Source organism: Lissotriton helveticus, chromosome 12 (genome assembly GCF_964261635.1).
Source record: "Lissotriton helveticus chromosome 12, aLisHel1.1, whole genome shotgun sequence".
NCBI classification, from domain to species: Eukaryota; Metazoa; Chordata; class Amphibia; order Caudata; family Salamandridae; genus Lissotriton; species Lissotriton helveticus.
The window spans coordinates 289,689,132-289,708,055 of record NC_136073.1 but is presented as its reverse complement, the minus strand read 5'-3'; the positions used below and the strand labels follow the sequence as shown (position 1 = coordinate 289,708,055).

The window sequence follows — 18,924 nt, the reverse complement described above, 5'->3', positions numbered from 1 at the left end:
GACGATCTGGTTCAGTGCTGCTGTCACCTTTCACAAGCACTTAACATACAAATGTAATTATTTGTGTGTTGACGTATGAAACACAGATATTTTAAACCTGTTATTGACTGCCCCATCCTCCTCTTTCCACATTTGGTTGTATGCTGCAGAGAGAATAGTCGGATATATTTAGCATTACTTGAATGTGGACTTTTAAACAACTAATAGACCCTTACAGTTGAACTCACTTGCATCATAATTTTTTTTTTAGAGTAAGGCTATCTTTAAATCCAGTTTTCTTAAAATAGTTATAAAGAAATGCAAAAGAAGGGACCTGGTGTGGTGAAGATGGCAATGCTGTAGCTAGATTGACTTTTGCACATCTCGTTCATTTTTTTATATCCTTTACTCCCGTCATCACCACTTGTGCTCTCTTTTATTGCGCTGACAGGCTCAGCATGTGCACACTTCATTGTAGGGTGTCGCACTCCACTCAATTTCAGCAGTTCTTCAGGCATGACATCTGTACTGTAGGGTAGCTTACTGACTGCTTTTTGCTAGGTGTGTCTGGTCACACCATCTCTAAGCTACAATGTTGTAGCCATGCTTAGATGGCAAGCAGAGCGATTCAAAGCCCATAGCCAATTTATGGTGCAAGGTTCAGTTTTGGCCACAACTTTCTGGTTTGATGTACATGGGTTATATTCCTAATAAGGCTCTGGGGCTGGAGAGGGGATCGATTTGGAATGTCTACAAGCAACCTTATGGGGAAGTGAACGCCGCCTATTAAGGGCTTTATAGCCTGGCATAAGCAGATGATTGGTGGTTGTGGTGTCAAGGAGCAAGTGATCAGAGTTTTCCAGCCTGTCTAGGTAGGAGTCTTTCACCTTGTATCACAAAGGCTTTACATTATCATCCAAAGTATCCTAAAAAAGTTTAACATGAAATCTAATAAAGATGTCAAAAAATCATAGTGCATTCAAAAGTACCTTAATTTCTTTAATACAATCATATTCCACTGTCTAGATCGCTCAATCTTAATGAACCACAAGGGTTCATTTGACGCGAAACAAGTCTGCAGCTCACAGAATGCACTGATTTGTGGAAAAAGTCCAGTACTAAGAGTCTGGGGCAAGATGCACAAAGCATTTTTCCGTTTGCAAATGGGTAGGTTCACAGAAACGGGCCCTTTTTGACTGGAAAACTGCTTGTTCAAATGTACAAAAATGCGATTCAGTAACTTGTTATCGAAATGCATTTGCGATTCCGTATTTGGAAGGGGCGTGTTTAGGGCGCCCCAGCCAAATACTGGACCGATACATTATTTATTGCTGCTCTGCAGTTGAATTACATTTGCAAGCAGTAATACTTTACCACCAGTTTAAAACTTGTGGTAACCATTTCTCAAAGGGGAATGGGTTCTCTTGGGGACCTGTTTGAGAATGTAAATGAAAATATTTTATGAGCAGACAGTGGTCCCATTGACCACTGCCTACTCTAAAAAAAAAAAATAAAAAGAGAAATTCATGTTTTTTTTTGTTGTTCAACTCATCCAGTTTTCCTTTAAAAAAAATAAATTGCTTTATTTAAATGCAATCACAGATATGGTGGTCTGCTGACAGCAGGCCACCATCCATGTGATGGCTGTGATTCCTAACGGGTCGCAAATTGTGACCTACCTCATTACTATTAACGAGGTAGGGCGATTTGCGACCCAATAGGAACCTCTAAATGAAACTCCATGAGTTTCATACATTAGGAATATTGATTTCCTAATTGCGACCCAGAGAGACTCAGAATTGGGAAATCAGTGTTCCTAATGTTTGTACATCTAGCCCATAGTGTTCAGTAATTGATGGGACTTCCTTCCATTGAATAAGAAAATTAGGTGCATTTAGGCTCTTGGCAAGGCTTCCTAGACTTTGTCTCCAAGCTACAATCGAACCCTCATCGTCTTGCCCGCCTGTAAACTACATTTCTGATAGAAAATTCTAACTGCAGATTCTTCACTTTTTGAATACTCCCCAGGTGACGGGCTGGATCCAGAAAATCTTAACAGTACTCCTGCATGCCAACAGGTGTCTACAAACTGTGGAGTCACAGTGCGTCCTGGGAGTCGTAAGCCTTTCTTCAATGAAAAGCAACTTGCAAACGCCAAGCTCAACACTAGATGCCAGAAATACACACACTGCATATAATCTAATTCTCCAGCCATACATGTTCCGAACAGATGCTTACTGGTGTTCTGAAATTGGGTTGTTGGTTGACTGGGATGTAATTGCGGGTCAAGCAACAGCTACAAACCTTTGCAGAGTTGAAGCACAAAAAGTAAGTAAATTAATCTGTGCTTAACCTTGGGTAGCTTGACACAAAAAGCAGTCCGGCTTAATTTGGAGGCAGTGTGCAAAGTATGTATGCAGCACGCAAACACTAATACAGTGAAAACACAACAGAAGTAACATCCCAAGCCAATTTAGAAGTGATAAAGTACATTTTAAGAAATTATTTGACACCAAAATGACACATCCAATCAGTAGAACCGGAGTTTTGAATTTTAAAGGAATTCTGAAGTGCCTGAGCAGGTAAATTTCAGCAGGGCAAGGCTTCTGGAGGTGTCCTAGGAGGGAGCTTTGTCGTTGGATGGCCTTGGGTTGGAGCCGCCGTGAATATTTCTTTTTTCGGACTTAGTCTCCGAAATTGAAGTCAAAAACCTCCAGAGGGATGAAGCAGTTGGCTGTGGACAGACAGTTCTGCGAGGCCGGATACCCCTTTGGCGGGGGATCGCTGAAAAGGAATTGCTGCTGCGTACAAGATCTTAGCTAGAGAAGTCTCAAAGTCAATCGACTGACAATGCACCTCGGGCGGATAGGCAAGCAAGTTAGTCCTGGACTCCTCCTGGTTCGCAGAGTACTTTTTGGCCAAAATGTGTCCTCCGCTTTGGTTTTTGGCCATATGAGCTGCTTTAGCACCACAACCAATGGTCCAGAACTGGTAGTACACATCTTGGGGTGTTCAGGACTCAGGCTGGGCCCAGGTGCGGGTTTAAATTGATGGGAGCTTTTAATGTCCTTGTGGCTCCGAAAAGGACTGCAAACTAGCAGTTGGAGTCCATGCAGGGCTGGCATCTGAAGTTTCAAGGCAGCCTACAGACAGGAAAGTAGTCCTTCCAAGTACAGCAGCAGTCTGACTGAGTGCAAGTCGCAGGCAATCCTATGAGAGTCTTTCCGCAGGTCCAGTAGTGAACTGAAGAGTGGGTCTGAAGGTCCTAGGTTCATACCCTGGTGCCCTTCTTCTGGAATGTGGGAGCAGTTTCTGGAAAGGTTCTTTGAAGTGCATGAAATTTCCTGACTCCCCTGCCCTGGCTCCAAGCTACCTGCAGTGACAATACAGGATTGTTATGCCCTTTGTGTGAACACAGAGAACAGACTATTCAGGTGAAAGTGGGCCTGTGCTTAGCTATGCCCCCACATCCTGCCAGCTGATGGCCCATTGTGACATCCCTAATCCCTCTATTGTGTGAATGTCTGGGAGGAATTTTCAAACTCTGTCAGCTATCCCTCTTCGCATGACCCAAGACAGGCTGCAGGCACATAGGAATAAGGGCAGGAAAATCCCAACTTTCTAAAAGTGCCATTTTCAAAATTGTAGTGAGAAATCTGACTGAAACGTGAAAGGTGATTTATCATTACAATTTCATAGGTACCAAACATGACATATCTCCTTGCTCCCAATTAGGAATGGCAGCTTATTAAATCAAACCAGGAATCCCCAATATTATTCTGCGAGAGGGATAGGCCTCAGAGTAGTGATAAACTAATTTAGACTTTTTTCACTAGCAGGACATGTAAAGCTTAAAAGTACATTTCCAACCTTTTAATTACAGTGCACCCTGCCCAATGGGCTACCTGGGGCCTTCCTTGGTGGTGACTTACACTTAATGAAAGTGGCATGGCAGTTTAAAACTGCATTGGTCGGCCTGGGGCATGTTTCACAGTGCTTCGTAAGTGGGTGATGCAGTAAGCGGTGCTGCAGGCCCACTAGAAGTGTTAGTTTACAGGCCCTGGGTATATATACAATTCTACAAGGAACTTATAAATAAATTGGATATGCCAATTAGGTATATGCCAATCAAGCCATGTTTAGGGGAGGGAGCACAAGCACTTGAGCACTGGTTAGCAAGTGCACTGGGTCTTAAGGCCTACAAAAACAAATTCAGCAAAAAGAAGAGGGCTAAAAGGCAAAAGGTTTGAGGATGACCCTGCTGAGAGGACCAGGTCAAACAACACACTAAGTAACATTTTCCTTACTTTTTGTCTCTCCCTGGCTGCCTATGACCGGCCTCAGTGAGTATATGCTTAAGAGGACCAGCACAAGACTTACCCACTTATGCATTCTGCACTAGTCTATCTTGATTTGCCACTTTTTTCCTTAATTCCTCCCAATGTTTGAGAATGCATATAAGGATAAATGGAACATACTTTCCGTTGTGGACCATTTCAGCAAATGTTTGTCTCTGATGGAAAATACAGCCCAATACCTTTTTCGTTTCTCTCATTTAGTCTCTGAGCATCTTAATATTTGCTTCAAACGCAGGGTAAACAAAGGGGCTGACCTTCAGATTTTTCTAACGTGTTCCAAGTAACCATTTTGATTTATTTTCGACAACATGCCAAAAAAAAATCAAACGGTGAGTGTTAGAAGCGGGGTAGCTTGGTGCGGAGTAGGCAGGCCAAATTCCTGGGCATTGTGTAAAGCATCTGCGCAGCACACACTTGGGCGACACACCAGGCACATGACAAAACGAGACCACACCAGGTGATGTGAAAATAACTTGTGTATTGTGACATAAACACGTCAGAATGTAATCACAGTTGCATAAACATTGTGCCAACCGGCACTGGTAATCCTATACAGGGGAAACTATTTACTGGGCAGGACCAAGCGGGCCACTGCCAGAACCATCACCCGTACAATTAGGATAAAGGTAAGTGTAAAGAATAAATGTAAATTCCAACAGCTTTCGATGAGGAACAGCCAGTAGCTACTGGCTAGATCATGCACTTAGCATAAATCACATTAGCATTGGCATAAACATGCAAGCGGAAATCACATTAGCACAAAATCATTGGGCTTAAACATAAAACCAGCCATGTGGGCCAAGACCTGTGAACATCACATTAAACGTGCACATTAAGGGAAAAGAAACAATTGGCATTATAAACACATGCATTAGGCATAAGCCTCATCAGCAATAGCATAGCCTTAAAACATTATGGCATGAAGACATTAGCATCGACCCTATGACATTAGGCATAACACACGCAGCACTTTAATAGGTGCATGAGCATGACGAATAAACCAATCTTACGCATAACTTCAGCACCTTTTGGCAAGGATCAACGTATAGGCATTAATCTCATCCTTATAAGCATAAAAAGGACATTATGCACAAAACCATCCATGTGAGCGTTGGGTATAAACCCATAAGGCATAAACCATAAACCACGTTTGCATGAAGGCATTATCAGATTAGGCATCGTTGTGGGCATAAACATTACATTATACATAACATTCGGCGTAAACCAGCTTGGCAGGAAACATTAGGCATGACATCACCATGGCAACCATGAGGGGAAAACATTTGGTAACATGGGCATAAAGACCTTATCAGGAGGGCCCTCAACAGACCTTTCCCCTTGCAGTGCCCTCCTTGCTATGCAAACTAATGTGCCCCACGTTGCCACTGCCCACTTTCCGTCGGCGCAGTGGTGTAAAACAGTCAGTTCTGGGCACATTGGAGTCCCCTCCGTGACTCTGTTGTCACCACAAATGCACAACTGTTGAGGCGGCCTGCAAAGGCAGTGCCGCTGTGTAGCCCCAAGGAACACTGGCTCTACTGGGCAATTTCGAGCCCAGATGAAGCCCCTCCCTGGGGCTCTGTGGTTCAAGGAATGCCCCCAAATCGTTGCAGCTGCCCATTGTTAAGCGGGGCAGCTGGGGAAGCCCACGCGACCACTCCTGTCTTCTTGGAAGGATCACCGGGGGCGGGCACCGATAATGTGCCCCGTTGCCCCCTCCCTATCACTGATTCTCCCAATGCCCCACTCACCGGTCTCTCGGGGATGCAGGTGTCTCGGTGGGCTCCCGGCTGCAGGCTTCAGACATCTCTTGCTGCAGGCGCAGCAACATGCAGGCGGGGTGGGCTCCCGCCGGAACCAGGCACTCCTCAATGGCACATGCAGGGCTCTCACTGACCTTCAGGAGCCCCGCTTGCCATCCGCTGCACCTCACTCCACTTGGGTTCACCCGGGCCCCCTCTTGAGACCCGGGACTTCGTTGCAGAGCCCGCGAGGCTCCGCGCCTCTCCCAGCGCGGGACTCCTGAGCCTCCCGGGCCGGCGCAGTGATTTCAGGCAGCTCTGCAGTTCAGGTGGGCTCCCGCTGAAGTTTAAAATAGGCAGTTCTTCTCATTCACTCAGTCGTGGCGGTAATTTTGGGCAGTCTTAAAGCGCTGGGTAGGCTCCTGCTTCCATTCGCAATAAACCCGTGGGGTGGGCACCCGCTGGGTTTCTAATTATGTAAAATAATACAGGAGCAAAAACCTGTCAACCACGTTGGGATTGGGGTAGATAATCAGAATAAACATACAGTATCCCAACTGGTATTATTGAAAGACCATTAGAATGGCTATGCAAAAAATATTATCAGAAAAGAAAATAAGGAGACACCACACACATTTCAAATGTGCTCATTGCATCATGTTTAAATAGAAGTAGTTAGGCAAAATACAGTTGTAGCAGCACTGTAGGTAGACAAATAACAATACAACCCAAATTGTACTTGGTGCTCAAGGTGCGCAAGTGAAGACCACGGTGGCGACGCAAGTGACAATTGTGATCAGCATAAACGGCGCATAGTGAATGGTGCTTGGATATATACAGTGAGAAAATGAGACCATGTGGCTCCAGCTGAATCGTGAAGCTTGATTTCTGAATTGGGTTGACTGTAGTAAGGATGAACCACATTGTGGGCTGCGCCTCTTATTGCGCTGAGCGGTCGACGACTTTTAGATCCTCATTAATTGGGATCATCTTCAGGACTGGGTTGAAGGGGTAACGGTACAGCGCTCGCAGAAAGTGGTGAAATTCTGGCCATATAGCGCTTGGGTGACACAGCTCTTTACCTTGTGGTTTCCCAGCAGCAGCAGTGCTCGCAGGTTCCGCAACAGCCCCCTCAGGGTCACAGCATGTCGCAGTCCAAGCGCTGGAGGAGATTTCAGGTGTCTGGCGCTAGGTCCCACCAAATAAAGCTGCAGCACTCACAAGGCGCTAGGGAGGCAGGCAAGTATAGCCCTTGGAGATATAGCGCTCACAGGGTGCTAATGTGCAGGCAGGCCAGGCTGGGCATGATCAGCAGACAGTGGGCACTCATCAGTACAGGACAGCAGCTCCTAGGAGGAGTCATCTCCCGTACAGTGGCACTCCTCCTGACATAGCGGTCCTCACTCCAGCGAAGGCTCTCACTGGCCATGTGGACAGCAGAGGGATACAGATGGGCTCCGGGGCCAGCAACAGGCCCTTGCGACAGTACCTCCTGGCAGTGTCCCCTCTCAATCAAGTCTACGTTCAGTCTGAGCACATGGAATCCCAGCTACGTTATTTATACACCCTTCACCCCACCTCCCAGAAAGGGCTGGAAACTTCTGCAGGGTTCCCTGGGGGACCGGTCCCAACTGGTTTTGGGGAGGTGTAGAGCACCCTGGGTGCCAGGCTTCCCTCCAAAAGCTAGGGTTGCTGGGAAACAAACGACTAGACTGGTAACTCACCTCTGGCAGGTAGGCACCAGCACACAGCAATGGCGTCCATTTATAAAGGGACATTTACACAGTGGTAACAATAACTTGCGCACACCATTGCACAGCACTTATTATTTTCCATCTTACACATCAAACAAACATATTTATTGTGTTTCCTTTCAAACCACGAATTCCAAGTTAGCAAAAAACTAGGGGGAAAGGCAAAAACATTCGGAGTGACCTTGCAAGCAGAGCCAAGTCCAACAGTGAGTGTATTATTTCTCAAAAACAGCTGAACAATCTTCACCAAACCAAGAAAGGCAATAAATGACAGTCTTGTGTGTCTTTCAAATTATTGACTTTTCGTTTACACTTTTTTTTTTTCTTCCTATTGCAGAGTATGTTCTATGAGGGTTCCTATGCAAAATCCCCCCACCTTTCTCTAAGTTTGCCTCTCTTCTATACCATCTTTTGCCTTCTCAGATGAACCTACCACGCTGGAAAGCTTCTGTGCAAATAACCCGTAATCTGAAAGACTTGTACTAATTGATGAACATTCACACACTTATTACTACAGTGTAATGAACAAATTCCTTGTTCATGGTGTGGCATAAAATACAAGGTTTTCTTCCTCTTGGTTACCAGGTTCCAGTCACTTTATAGAGAAAAGTGGGGCCGTACTCAAAAAGAATAATTTTTAAAGTAACATCTCAGCATGTGCATTTAATCCCCTGTGCTATGGTTTTGGTCAAATGCACCTTTTTTACAATTACGCACATAGAACACGAGTCACATAAAGTGTGCATATCTGCTAAAAGTAATGTACTATTTACTACCATAGTGGAGGAAGGGAAATACATCTTTACTTGCACCACCTCTTATGGTTCAAAGTACCGCTCACACAGCAATGTTAATAAATACCTTGGTGGTTCTGCATATGTACTACACACACCACTCCCCCCCCAGATGTCCCAGAATTCTTGAGGCGTTTAGAAGTGTAAGAGTAGAAGTTTTGTATTAAAGTTAAAGGGTAAAATGTTGTTTGAAAAAAACTTTTAAAAGAAACTGGGGAGAATTAGGCATAGGGGAAGTAGGATTATGCAGAGGAAAATTTATGACTAGAATTAGAAGCAGAAGTGGTGTGCTGAAGGGGTGTTTAGTATTGGTACGTGGGTGAAGCTGGGTGTTTGGAAAGTGGTAAAAAAGAGCTGGGCTGGTTGACTGTGTTAAGTAGAAATAGGGTAGTCAAGGGTGGGTAGGATAGGGAGTAACTGGCTAGTGTAGATTAATTTATGGGAGGATGTATTTTTTAAGAACATGTTTATCGAGGCTGTGGAGGGTCTTATTCCCCAAAAGTATACAACCCTTAGCAAAAAGGCTGCAGATAATTCTTCACAATGAAAGGCATTCACCAGCCTGATTTCAACAACTTGGAGTTGCCGTTTATTTTGAAAAATTTATGTCAACACATTTGCGGAAAAAGTTCTCCAGAACACTTTTCCACACTGTCCTTTTTGCCTGACTTGCCTGACTTGCATACAACTGAGAAGCAGCAGTTTTCATCCTGTTTCTTTTTCCTTCTTGGTATCACTGCTTACATTCGTTCTCTTAAATCTGATACCCAGTCCCCATCATGGTGCCATTTTACATTATATGCCAACAGAGCCTAAGCTGCCTCTGCCCGTGAAGGAAGCATTTGAATCCTGTTTTCTACTGGTAAATAACCTCAGTGACTACTTATTGGGATGCTTTCTATTGCATGGCAATCAGTAGTTTTTGGGCAACACCCTGCTGACTGTACCCAGCAGGTAATGCCTAATGCTTTTTCACTCTTCATAATTTATATAAAATCCTGCTTAAAAGAGACATATTGTGCCCCAGTAATGACTATGATGTCTTACGAAGGAAGGAGGTCAGTTGTAAAGGGCTCCAGGACCATGAGTGTAATATGCTGTTAACCTAGTGTGTTTACTGTGTTTACTGCCCCCACAACTCACTGCCTTTAGGGCAGTGTTGGAACCTGGGATGTCAGGTCACCTAGGGTAGCCTGGCCTAGGGTAAGACATGCAATTCTAGAGGCACAAGTGTGAAGGTTGCAAACCACCCAGCAGCAAATCCACGCAATAACACATGAAAAGGACGCTACACCAATGTTGGAAAAATATGTGCTGGTTTATAAAAATAATATCTCTGCTCTTTTGTTTCAAAATTTTACAACTTAGGTCATTTCAGTTTGTCTTGGAAATAATAACTAAACTTTTAAGCTGCTAAGGCATATTATCCAGCATTAACAGTACATTGTATTTAGTCAGGCATTTTAACCATATCTGGCAGGTAACACTTATACTCTAACAACTCAGATGAATATACACTGTACTCGGTCTTACTCCTCCCTGAACTTTAGGAGTACTCAGCTATCCACCACTTCCCCCTCAACACCTCTATTTACTCGCAAGGTACACATTCAATGAGAGATTTCAGTTGTCCTGGACTCTTACATGAGCGCCAGCAGCTTCTATGAAGAACTCTTCCCCTCCCACTTGATCACAGTGAAGGGCGACACTAACAGTGAACTAGGGCACTTTTCATGTGCACTAGAACTAGTTTTCCTCCGAGGGGAAAGACCTTTTCCTGAATCCCACTCTTCTAACCCTTAAGGTGATTGAACTCTGGGAGTGCTCAGTCTTCCCCTTCACCCACTCACTCCTCACTGTCTGGTGGGCTGCACTGCCAAAGTCTTCCAGGATCGGGGCTGACAGGGGACTCCTTCGATGACCCAGTCAGTAGCTGACGAGTCCACTACCTTTCCCCAGCCGGCTGCTCCACTCGGTGCTGGCGCGGGGAAAAACAACACCAACTACCCAGGCACTCGTGACAGGCTTCCGCCCCTCCCCTCTGCTCACCGCCGCTCCTCCGTGTTGGAGCTCACGCCGGGAAAGGGGATGTAGGCACGGTGAAGCGCCGGTACTTGCTCCCTCGACGTTCTCCCTCCCGCCGGTCCGGGACGTCTCTCACGCAGCGGTGCAACCGCGCAGGTGCAGGAGACTAGCGGCACAAGGCGGGAGGCGGTTCCGATCTCCTGACACTGAGCAGCGTCTCTTTCGCGGGCCTGCTCACTTCCTTGCCCCTCCTTCCGGGGATAGCTGCATCAACTCGGGCATGCACAAAGGCGCCTTTTAACAGTATCTCGCCCTCGCCTTCTCCTCATAACAGGGGCGCTGCACTGCAACGCGACTGGAGCGCGGTAGGCGCCCCCGGGGTCCCGCTCCCGGAGGTGACCTCACAAGGTTTCTCAGGCTCAATGGATCCTGTCTCCACACTCCACCACCTCATCAGTCGGGAGGTTGCCGGCCCACTATAAGTCCAGACACCGGTAAGGGAAGTCCAGCGCTACCCAGGCCAGGAGCTTACTTCTTGGCCTCAAAAGGGAGGGGGGTCCAAAGGGGCTCTTTCACTATAAAGCCACCGAGCACTATTCTAGTACTAGACCACCAGCCCTCCTTTCTGAACAGACATAGGGACACAGGGGACCACTTAATTCAGTTCCCAGTGCAGGGTCCTTCTCAGCTCCACAGGCTACGGGAGTTAACCCCTTCACCTAACTGTCCAGGGTCAGCCGGATGAACTAACTTGGCTAGGGCAACAGGTATGGGGGGTGGAAAAACCTAGACAGAGGGCTACCCTTGTAGAGCAATCCACCCTTCAGGATCCTACCCCTACCAGACCTCAGCCTTCACTCTAGCTGCTCCTCACTGACAGACAAAATGGCTGTTCAGCATTCCGCCTTTTATAGGCTGACCCTCAGGAGTCCAGAAGGGACCAGAAGGTTCTAGAACGCCCTATTCTACTCTATGGGACAGGTTCTGGGTTTGGCAGTTAGGGCAGTTGGTAGCCACCATTTTGTGGTTCCAACTATTCCTGTCAGAACAGGCCTCTAGGCCTGAGGTGAAAAACTAGGAGGGGGGGGGGGGAAAGAACACCTATCCCCTTGACCAATACCTAGAAAAAGTTAGTGGACAAAAATTTATTAAAGGTATGAGGGGCAAAAAGGGGACAAAATAAATAATAATTTGGAGGGACTACGCAAAAGGCCAGACAGGTCTAACAGGCAGTATCATTGGACGAAGTAGGATCAGCCCTGGCCAAACTGAATAGCGGCTCCCCCCTTGACCCCGTACCTATCAGATTCCTGAAAGCAGTCGTTCCCACTATCCTCCCCACCATCACGGAACTCATCAACATCTCGCTATCCCAGGGCTCTGTTCCACCGAGCTGGAAGAGCGCTGTAGTTAAGGCTCTTCTCAAAAAGCCCCAACTAGACCCCTCCGACTTGGCCAATTATCGGCCAATCTCGCTCCTCCCCAGTATCAGCAAAATAGCCGAGAAACTGGTAAACGTCCAACTGTCCCAGTTCCTTGAATCAAACGACCTTCTACGTCGGTCCCAAACTGGGTTCCGCCCTGGCCACGGTACAGACACCGCCCTCCTCGCTGTCATCGAGGAAGCTAGGTGCATTCTGGACTCAGGAGGGTCAGTGGCAGTGATCCTCCTGGACCTCAGTGCAGCCTTTGACACGGTGAATCACCGTGTCCTACTCCACCGGCTGGCCGTGGCGGGACTCGCGGACACGGCGCTTGCGTGGATAGAATCTCTCCTATCAGGCCGCTCTTTTCAGGTATGGGACGGCAATTCCCGCTCAGCCCCTTTCCCCCTCACTAGTGGAGTCATCATTGAAGCTGAACGGATCGAAAACCGAAGTCATGCTCATGGGCAAGAAATGGTCCACCATCCCACCTTCGGTCTGGCCAGACGCTTTCGGTGAGGTGCCCTCCCCGAAACCAGAAATCAAGACCTTGGGAGTCTGGCTTGAACCGGAGTTGTCCATGAAGACCCAGGCAGCCAAAACAGCAGGCACCTGCTTCGGACTTATGCGTTCCATCCGTAAAATCCTCCCACTACTCCCGCCCCTATCTAGGAAACTCTTGATTCAAGGTTTGATCCTTGCCCGGCTAGACTATAGCAATGCTGTCAATCTGGGAGCCCCTGAATCTACCCTGGCCAAACTCCAGCGAACTCAAAACGCGGCAGCCCGGCTCCTTAAGGGCCTCCCTTCCAGAACCTCTGCCAGACCAGCGCTGAAGGCCCTACATTGGCTTCCAGTGCGGCAGAGGGTAGAATTCAAGGCGATGTGCACTGCCCACAAACTCCTCAATGGTCTTGGCCCTTCTATCCTGAGAGACATGGTCACCCCCTACAAGGCCCCTAGACTCCTACGCTCTGACAACGAACGCTTGGCCACCGTCCCGAGATTCAGGAAGGCACGCACTGGCGGTAGACGGTTCGCAGTAAAAGCGTCTGCAGGATGGAACTCACTCCCCCGCTGCCTGCGACTGGAACCCTGCCACCTCCTCTTCCGTAAAAAAACTGAAAACTCTGCTTTTCCCCAAATAAGCTCCCCTTCCCCCTCTGGTCTCCACTTGTATCATTAGCGCGGGGATGCCTCCGGGTCACCAGGCGCTTTATAAATCGCTAAATAAATAAATAAATAAATACTGTGGCAACATAATGAAGCCCTGCAGTTTAGAATTCCATAAGAAACCAAATTTAGCATGAGAATCCCTGGTACATTGGCATGGGTTCTTCTAACCCTGAAACCCGGCGAATAGCTGCTGATGAAACAACAATTATCAAATAGGGAATTACTCACCCACTACCCCAGGACTCCTACAACAACACAAAAAACTAGCATTATAACAGTCCCACAAACCATGCCCATTTATACAATCCCCACAGACTGTTTCCCTGAAATTCTGGCATGAATAGGTGGGGAGGGGTCCATGTCCTCTTCCCTTCCTTCTGCCTCAGATTCGCCCAGAAGTTGACCCCAAGCCCTTGTACACTTATCAGTCCTATATCATATGACTCTTACCATAACAACCCTCTAAATGTTTAGGGTAAGATTATTTACAATGTTCCTCCCCATTGCTTTCTGCTGTTACTGCTATTCTTCTCCTGGTCCTTTAACTTTCTAACCTCTCCTGTCTTTTCGCGTGGCCCTGGGCTACTTAAAGTGTTTTATAATACACCAACATAATTTAACATATTTTTGTCACCCCACACTTTCTGACGTAAGATTCTAAAACTTGTACCAATACTGTTCCCTTCATTTTGCACAGGAGTGGTTCTATATTAATATATTTGTCCCTGGTTAAAGAGTCCTTCAGTTTCAAGTAGTTTCTTTTCTGATAGGGTTGTGTGGCCTCACCGCTATTTGCCATGTGTAGATCAATACCAGTCTCCCTAAAACCTTGGAGTTTACATGCCTTTGTGTTGGCCAGGCCATGTCCATTTCATTATTAGTTGATATTCAGAGTTTGATTGGCGTACCTTTTTATTTTACTTTATGAATACAAATAGTTATGATGCAGAGCTGAATATTTATACAATGTATAGTTTGTGTTTGTTTTTTGACCAGGCTTCTGAAGTAATCTGATATTGAACCAGGCTGTTTTTTTTTTTATTTCAGATTTTTGCTACATCTATCTGAAAAAACAGGAGGAGTTATTGTGACCAATGATAACTTGAGAGAATTTGTGACTGAGTCCCCATCTTGGGCGCAGATAATAAAAGAAAGGTGACAATTGATATGCTAATTTCCAGTTCGGCTCTTTTTTATATGGATATTTCAGTAAAATTGAGAAACCTCAAACAAGGAATTTAATCTGTCCTCTTGACAGTAGTAGTATGTATTAATACTATGAGTGGCCCTTACTCATAAAAGTTGTTTATAAACTGAATTATTTTAATATTGTAATTCATATCTCTCTTAAAGGAATATTGATACCTGGATCCCTTACTCACACTGCACAGTGACTGTTTGTTAAAGTACCTAAACAAATCTCATACTGATTGGATGTGGTCTAGCGTGTCAGAAAAGACTGGGCCTTTTGGAGCAAAGTTGGACTGTATTGAATTTATTTTTCAGTGTTTTTTTTATCTGAATACAGATTCTTCTGGCTATTTCATAACATGCCTGGATCTGACTTCCATGGCAGTTTAAGCCAGCTCCTTCATGGCTATCATCTACATAGACAAACATCAATTTCATGATCTGCAATGTTTAAGCATGGGTGCAATCAGCCCATCAAGATTGTGAGCTGGGATAGTTTGAACTCCCCTTTAATGGCTGAAATGAGCCAGCAGGATGAAATCTTGCTCGAGGGTCACAGAATTACAGCACCAAAATAGCTGTAGCATTTCCATTTAATGTAAAATCTAAACTTACATCTTTAGCTTTTAGAAGAAAAAAACTTAAAAATGCTATTGTTACATTAGCTACAATTTTAAAACATTCATCCTCTTTGTGTAGTAGAAAAGATGATTTCTCATTGATCTGCACTTTCACAATCCTACTTGGAAGCTATTACGGATTTTACTTAGAGGAATTGTGCAAAGTTTTAACTTTACCTGGGTCTAATCAAGGGGTTTCACCTGAGTGATCTAAGTGAGGTTGCTGACTATGTGGTGTCTAGATAGTATTATATTTCATTTTTACTGCACAATATGTTGGTTGTTTTTACATGGCGTAACTTTGGTGTTTAAGGAGTGTCTATTACTTAAGAATTTCATTCTTCAAGCAAAACGTCAGCATTACATCGTAGTCCAGCCATGGTGAAATCCCTGTAGTTGTTAAAAAAATCTTTAAAACTGAGTTCTGTAGTACGGGATCTCTGTTATAGTCATAATCTAGTGAATAGTCCCGCCCATGTGCGAGGACCCCGGCAATCAAAAATAATCTCTTAAATTGTCAGAAAATTGCAGAACTGCAAAGACACTTAAGAGAGAATTTAAAGACAAATAATGCAGCCTATATCCATAGGCTACACTATCCAGTACTTCAACTAGAAATTCCACCAAAAAATCCACAAACAGCAAAGCCTGTCCAGATTGTCCCTGCTTTAACAGCAAACACCCTCTGGAACGATAGAGAGGAAGGAATGGACAGACAAGCCCCATAGGCTGCCATTATGTGGCTTAAATAGGATACTGTGCCTTTAAGAGAACTTTCCAGAACTTCTCCCAGTATCCCAGAATGCACAGCAGGTCCCTCTTACTTTCAGTTCTTTTTTCCGGCTCCTGCTAACAGGACCCTGGTGCATTGAGCTCTCCCTTTTTCAAGGGTTTATTGGATTTTGTGCACTTTTTGATTTAAAAGTGTTTTCTATTGTGTACTTGGTGTCTCCCTTCATTGCTGTGTATTTTTTCAGGGTTTTTAGGGCTCTAAAATGCCTGCTCTCTTTGACAAGTGCCCAGCATGTGGAAGGAAGAAGGCTAAGTCTGATCCACACGACGTCTGCATACTCTGCCTCCCTGAAGATCATGTCCCTGAAGATTGTGACATCTGCCAGACCTTTACTACAAGGACCCTGAGGGACAGGCTGAAGATTGGGCTTCAAGGCCTGGAAGAGAGGCGACTGCAGGCTGCAGGTGGGTCTGGGCAGGCTGGGAAGGCTCCCTCTGCCCCTGCTGAGGCCTCTGGGGGGCTCCCCAGAGGCAGGCAGCCCAGCAAAAGATCCCGGTCTCCGTCGACGTCGATTGCATCGACGACGACGTCGAGAGGGATGACGACGGTGTGTTCCCCTTCTCCCCGGGGCTCCGGGTCAAGACAGCGTGGACGGTCGATGTCGAGAGGCCTGGGTAGGCCGCCGTCTAAGTCACTGCCGACGGCGTCTTCGTCGTCGAGCCATCGACGTCGAAGAAGGAGGCGCCGTCGAAGCGACACCGCCGGTCGCCGTCGAGGGGATCCTCTACGTCGAGGTCCGCAAGGAAACGATCGACTCGGAGGAAAAGTAGACGCTCATCGTCGACGACTGACCGTTTGTCGTCGAGGTGGCGACGGTTGACGTCGAGGAAGAAGCACTCGACGTCGAGGAGACGACGTTTGACGCCGGAGTCGAGGGGTCGACGTTCGACGCCTGAAAAACGACGCTCGACGTCGAGCAGGAAGAGATCGGCGTCCCCGAGGAGTTCCACCTCCCATAAACGACGCAGGGGGAATTCTGGCGCGAAAAGCCATGCTGGATCTGGTGAAGGACGCCGGAGGCGCCGCTCACGTTCTGGGGGGTCTGGTTCTCAGTCTCCTCCCCCGAAGAAGTCACCGGGCTCGGTGTACTCGGTGGTCTACACACCACCTCGGCCTGCCACTCCTCCTCCTCTACCTAAGGAGGCTCCTCCCTCCAATCCGCCACTGCCTCCACTTCCTCCTGCGGGGCAACCTCCTCCACCGGTCCCACCTCGTGGGTCTTCTCCTCGTCCGGATGTTCCTCCTGTCCTACCACCGAGATCGGTGTCATTGCCTCCGCTACCGACGCCTCCTAAGGGGACTCCAAAACCTAAACCCCAGGATAGGCCGCGGAAGACGCCCCCACGGAAACCGGTGGAGCGACCGCGTGCTGGGAGATCGCGCTCTCGTTCCAGGAGGAGGGAACGATCGCGCAACAGGTCAGCCACACGGTCGAGACGACGCCACAGGAGACACAGATCTCGTTCCCGGACAAGGTCTTCAGAGACAAGGGACTATTCTCCGACCTTGTCGGATTCGCCAGACACGAGGGTGTCACCGATTGATGATCTGGTGTCTTTCCAGGACATACTTTTACGTGGTGCAGCGAAGTTGGGCGTTGCTTTGGCGGTGCCCACACCCAAGACATTGGTAATCTTCGAGACGCTACACCAGAAGCATTTGTCTCGGCCGTTGCTACCACTGGTACCGGGCCTGGAAGAACCGGCCGTGGATCTTTTTCTCACCCCGGCGGTGACTAAGGCGGCACCCTCGAGACTGCAGAAAAAGTACCGGGCCCCGGACTCGGATCCGGCCTCTCTAAGGGTGGAGCCCCCTCCAGATTCGGTGATTGTGACGGCAGCTCGAAAACAGCATGCCACCACTCCATCCTCCACAGTTCCACCAGATATGGAATCTAGGTGGCTGGATTCGTCTGGGAGAAAGGTTTGTGGGACGTCGGCGACTTCCATGAAGGCCGCCAGTGTCACGGCCTTGTTGGGACGGTATGACCGAGCCCTCTGGGAATCCCTGCAACAATTTGTGGTGCATCTGCCGCGTGACAAGCGAGAAGATTTCCAGGAGGTGTTGAATGAGGGGATGTTGGTGGCAAATCAAGTCATCAGTGCTGCAGCCGACTCTTCCCTGCTGGCGGCGCATGGTTTTTGCCATGGGATTAACCAGCGAAGACACGCCTGGCTTCGCCTCACGTCCCTAAAACCGGACGCACAACAAAGGGTTGCCAATCTACCATTTTCTGGCGAAACCCTATTCGGAAAACACGCGGATGATGAAATGGCCCGCATGAAGGCGGAGGCCGAAACCCTCACGGCGGTGGGTTTGGAGAAACCCAAGGAGACCAAGAAGCCGTACCGCTCGTTCCAACGGCGGTTCGGTGGCCAAGGCAGAGGGCGTGGCCAGTCTTCGGGACAACAGCAGCAACAACAGCAGCAGTTCAGAAGACCGTTCCAGAAGCGCCAGAGAGGTAGAGGCTGCCACCAGTCGGCAACAGCGACTAAAGGCCAGGCCGGGTCTAGGCCCTGAGAGCTTACTTCCCTGCAACTGTTAACCGCTCCGGTGGGGGGAAGCATTCAATCTTTTCTGGCAGAGTGGAGAAAAATTACTCAGGACAAGTGGGTGCTGAATATTGTTTGCAATGGATACAGTCTTCGGTTCACCAGCCCGCCTCCATCAATCCCCCCGGTCAGCTCGTAGTTTCAGCTGCACGAGCTCCAGGCGAAGGCAGATATCCTACTAAGGAAAAGGGCGATAGAAGACGTACCTCGGTCTCAAAGAGGAAGAGGTCTGTACTCCCGGTTCTTTCTGGTTCGAAAGAAGGACAAGAACGAGTTCAGGCCCATTCTGGATTTGCGACAGGCAAACTAGTGGATTCGCAGAGAAAAGTTTTGCATGCTGTCGTTGCATCAGATTTATCCTCGGCTGCAACGGGGAGACTGGCTGTGTGCCATAGACCTCCAGGATGTGTACTTCCATGTGCCCATTGCACACAAACACAGGAAGTTCCTGCGATTCCAAGTCGGCGCCAATCATTATCAATACACAGTACTGCCATTCGGACTGAAGTCTGCGCC

At 47.4% G+C, this 18,924-nt stretch overlaps 1 protein-coding gene across 5 annotated transcripts in view; it reads left to right on the top strand.

Annotated features, from left to right (window-relative positions):
- N4BP1 (NEDD4 binding protein 1) overlaps nt 1-18,924 on the top strand; it is a 178,208-nt gene that overhangs the window by 73,599 nt on the left and 85,685 nt on the right. For all 5 annotated transcript variants that reach the window (XM_078670540.1, XM_078670539.1, XM_078670542.1 and 2 more), the window contains exon 5: nt 14,300-14,407. In XM_078670540.1, coding sequence (XP_078526666.1) covers nt 14,300-14,407 — 108 coding nt within the window. The remainder of the gene's footprint in view (nt 1-14,299; nt 14,408-18,924) is intronic.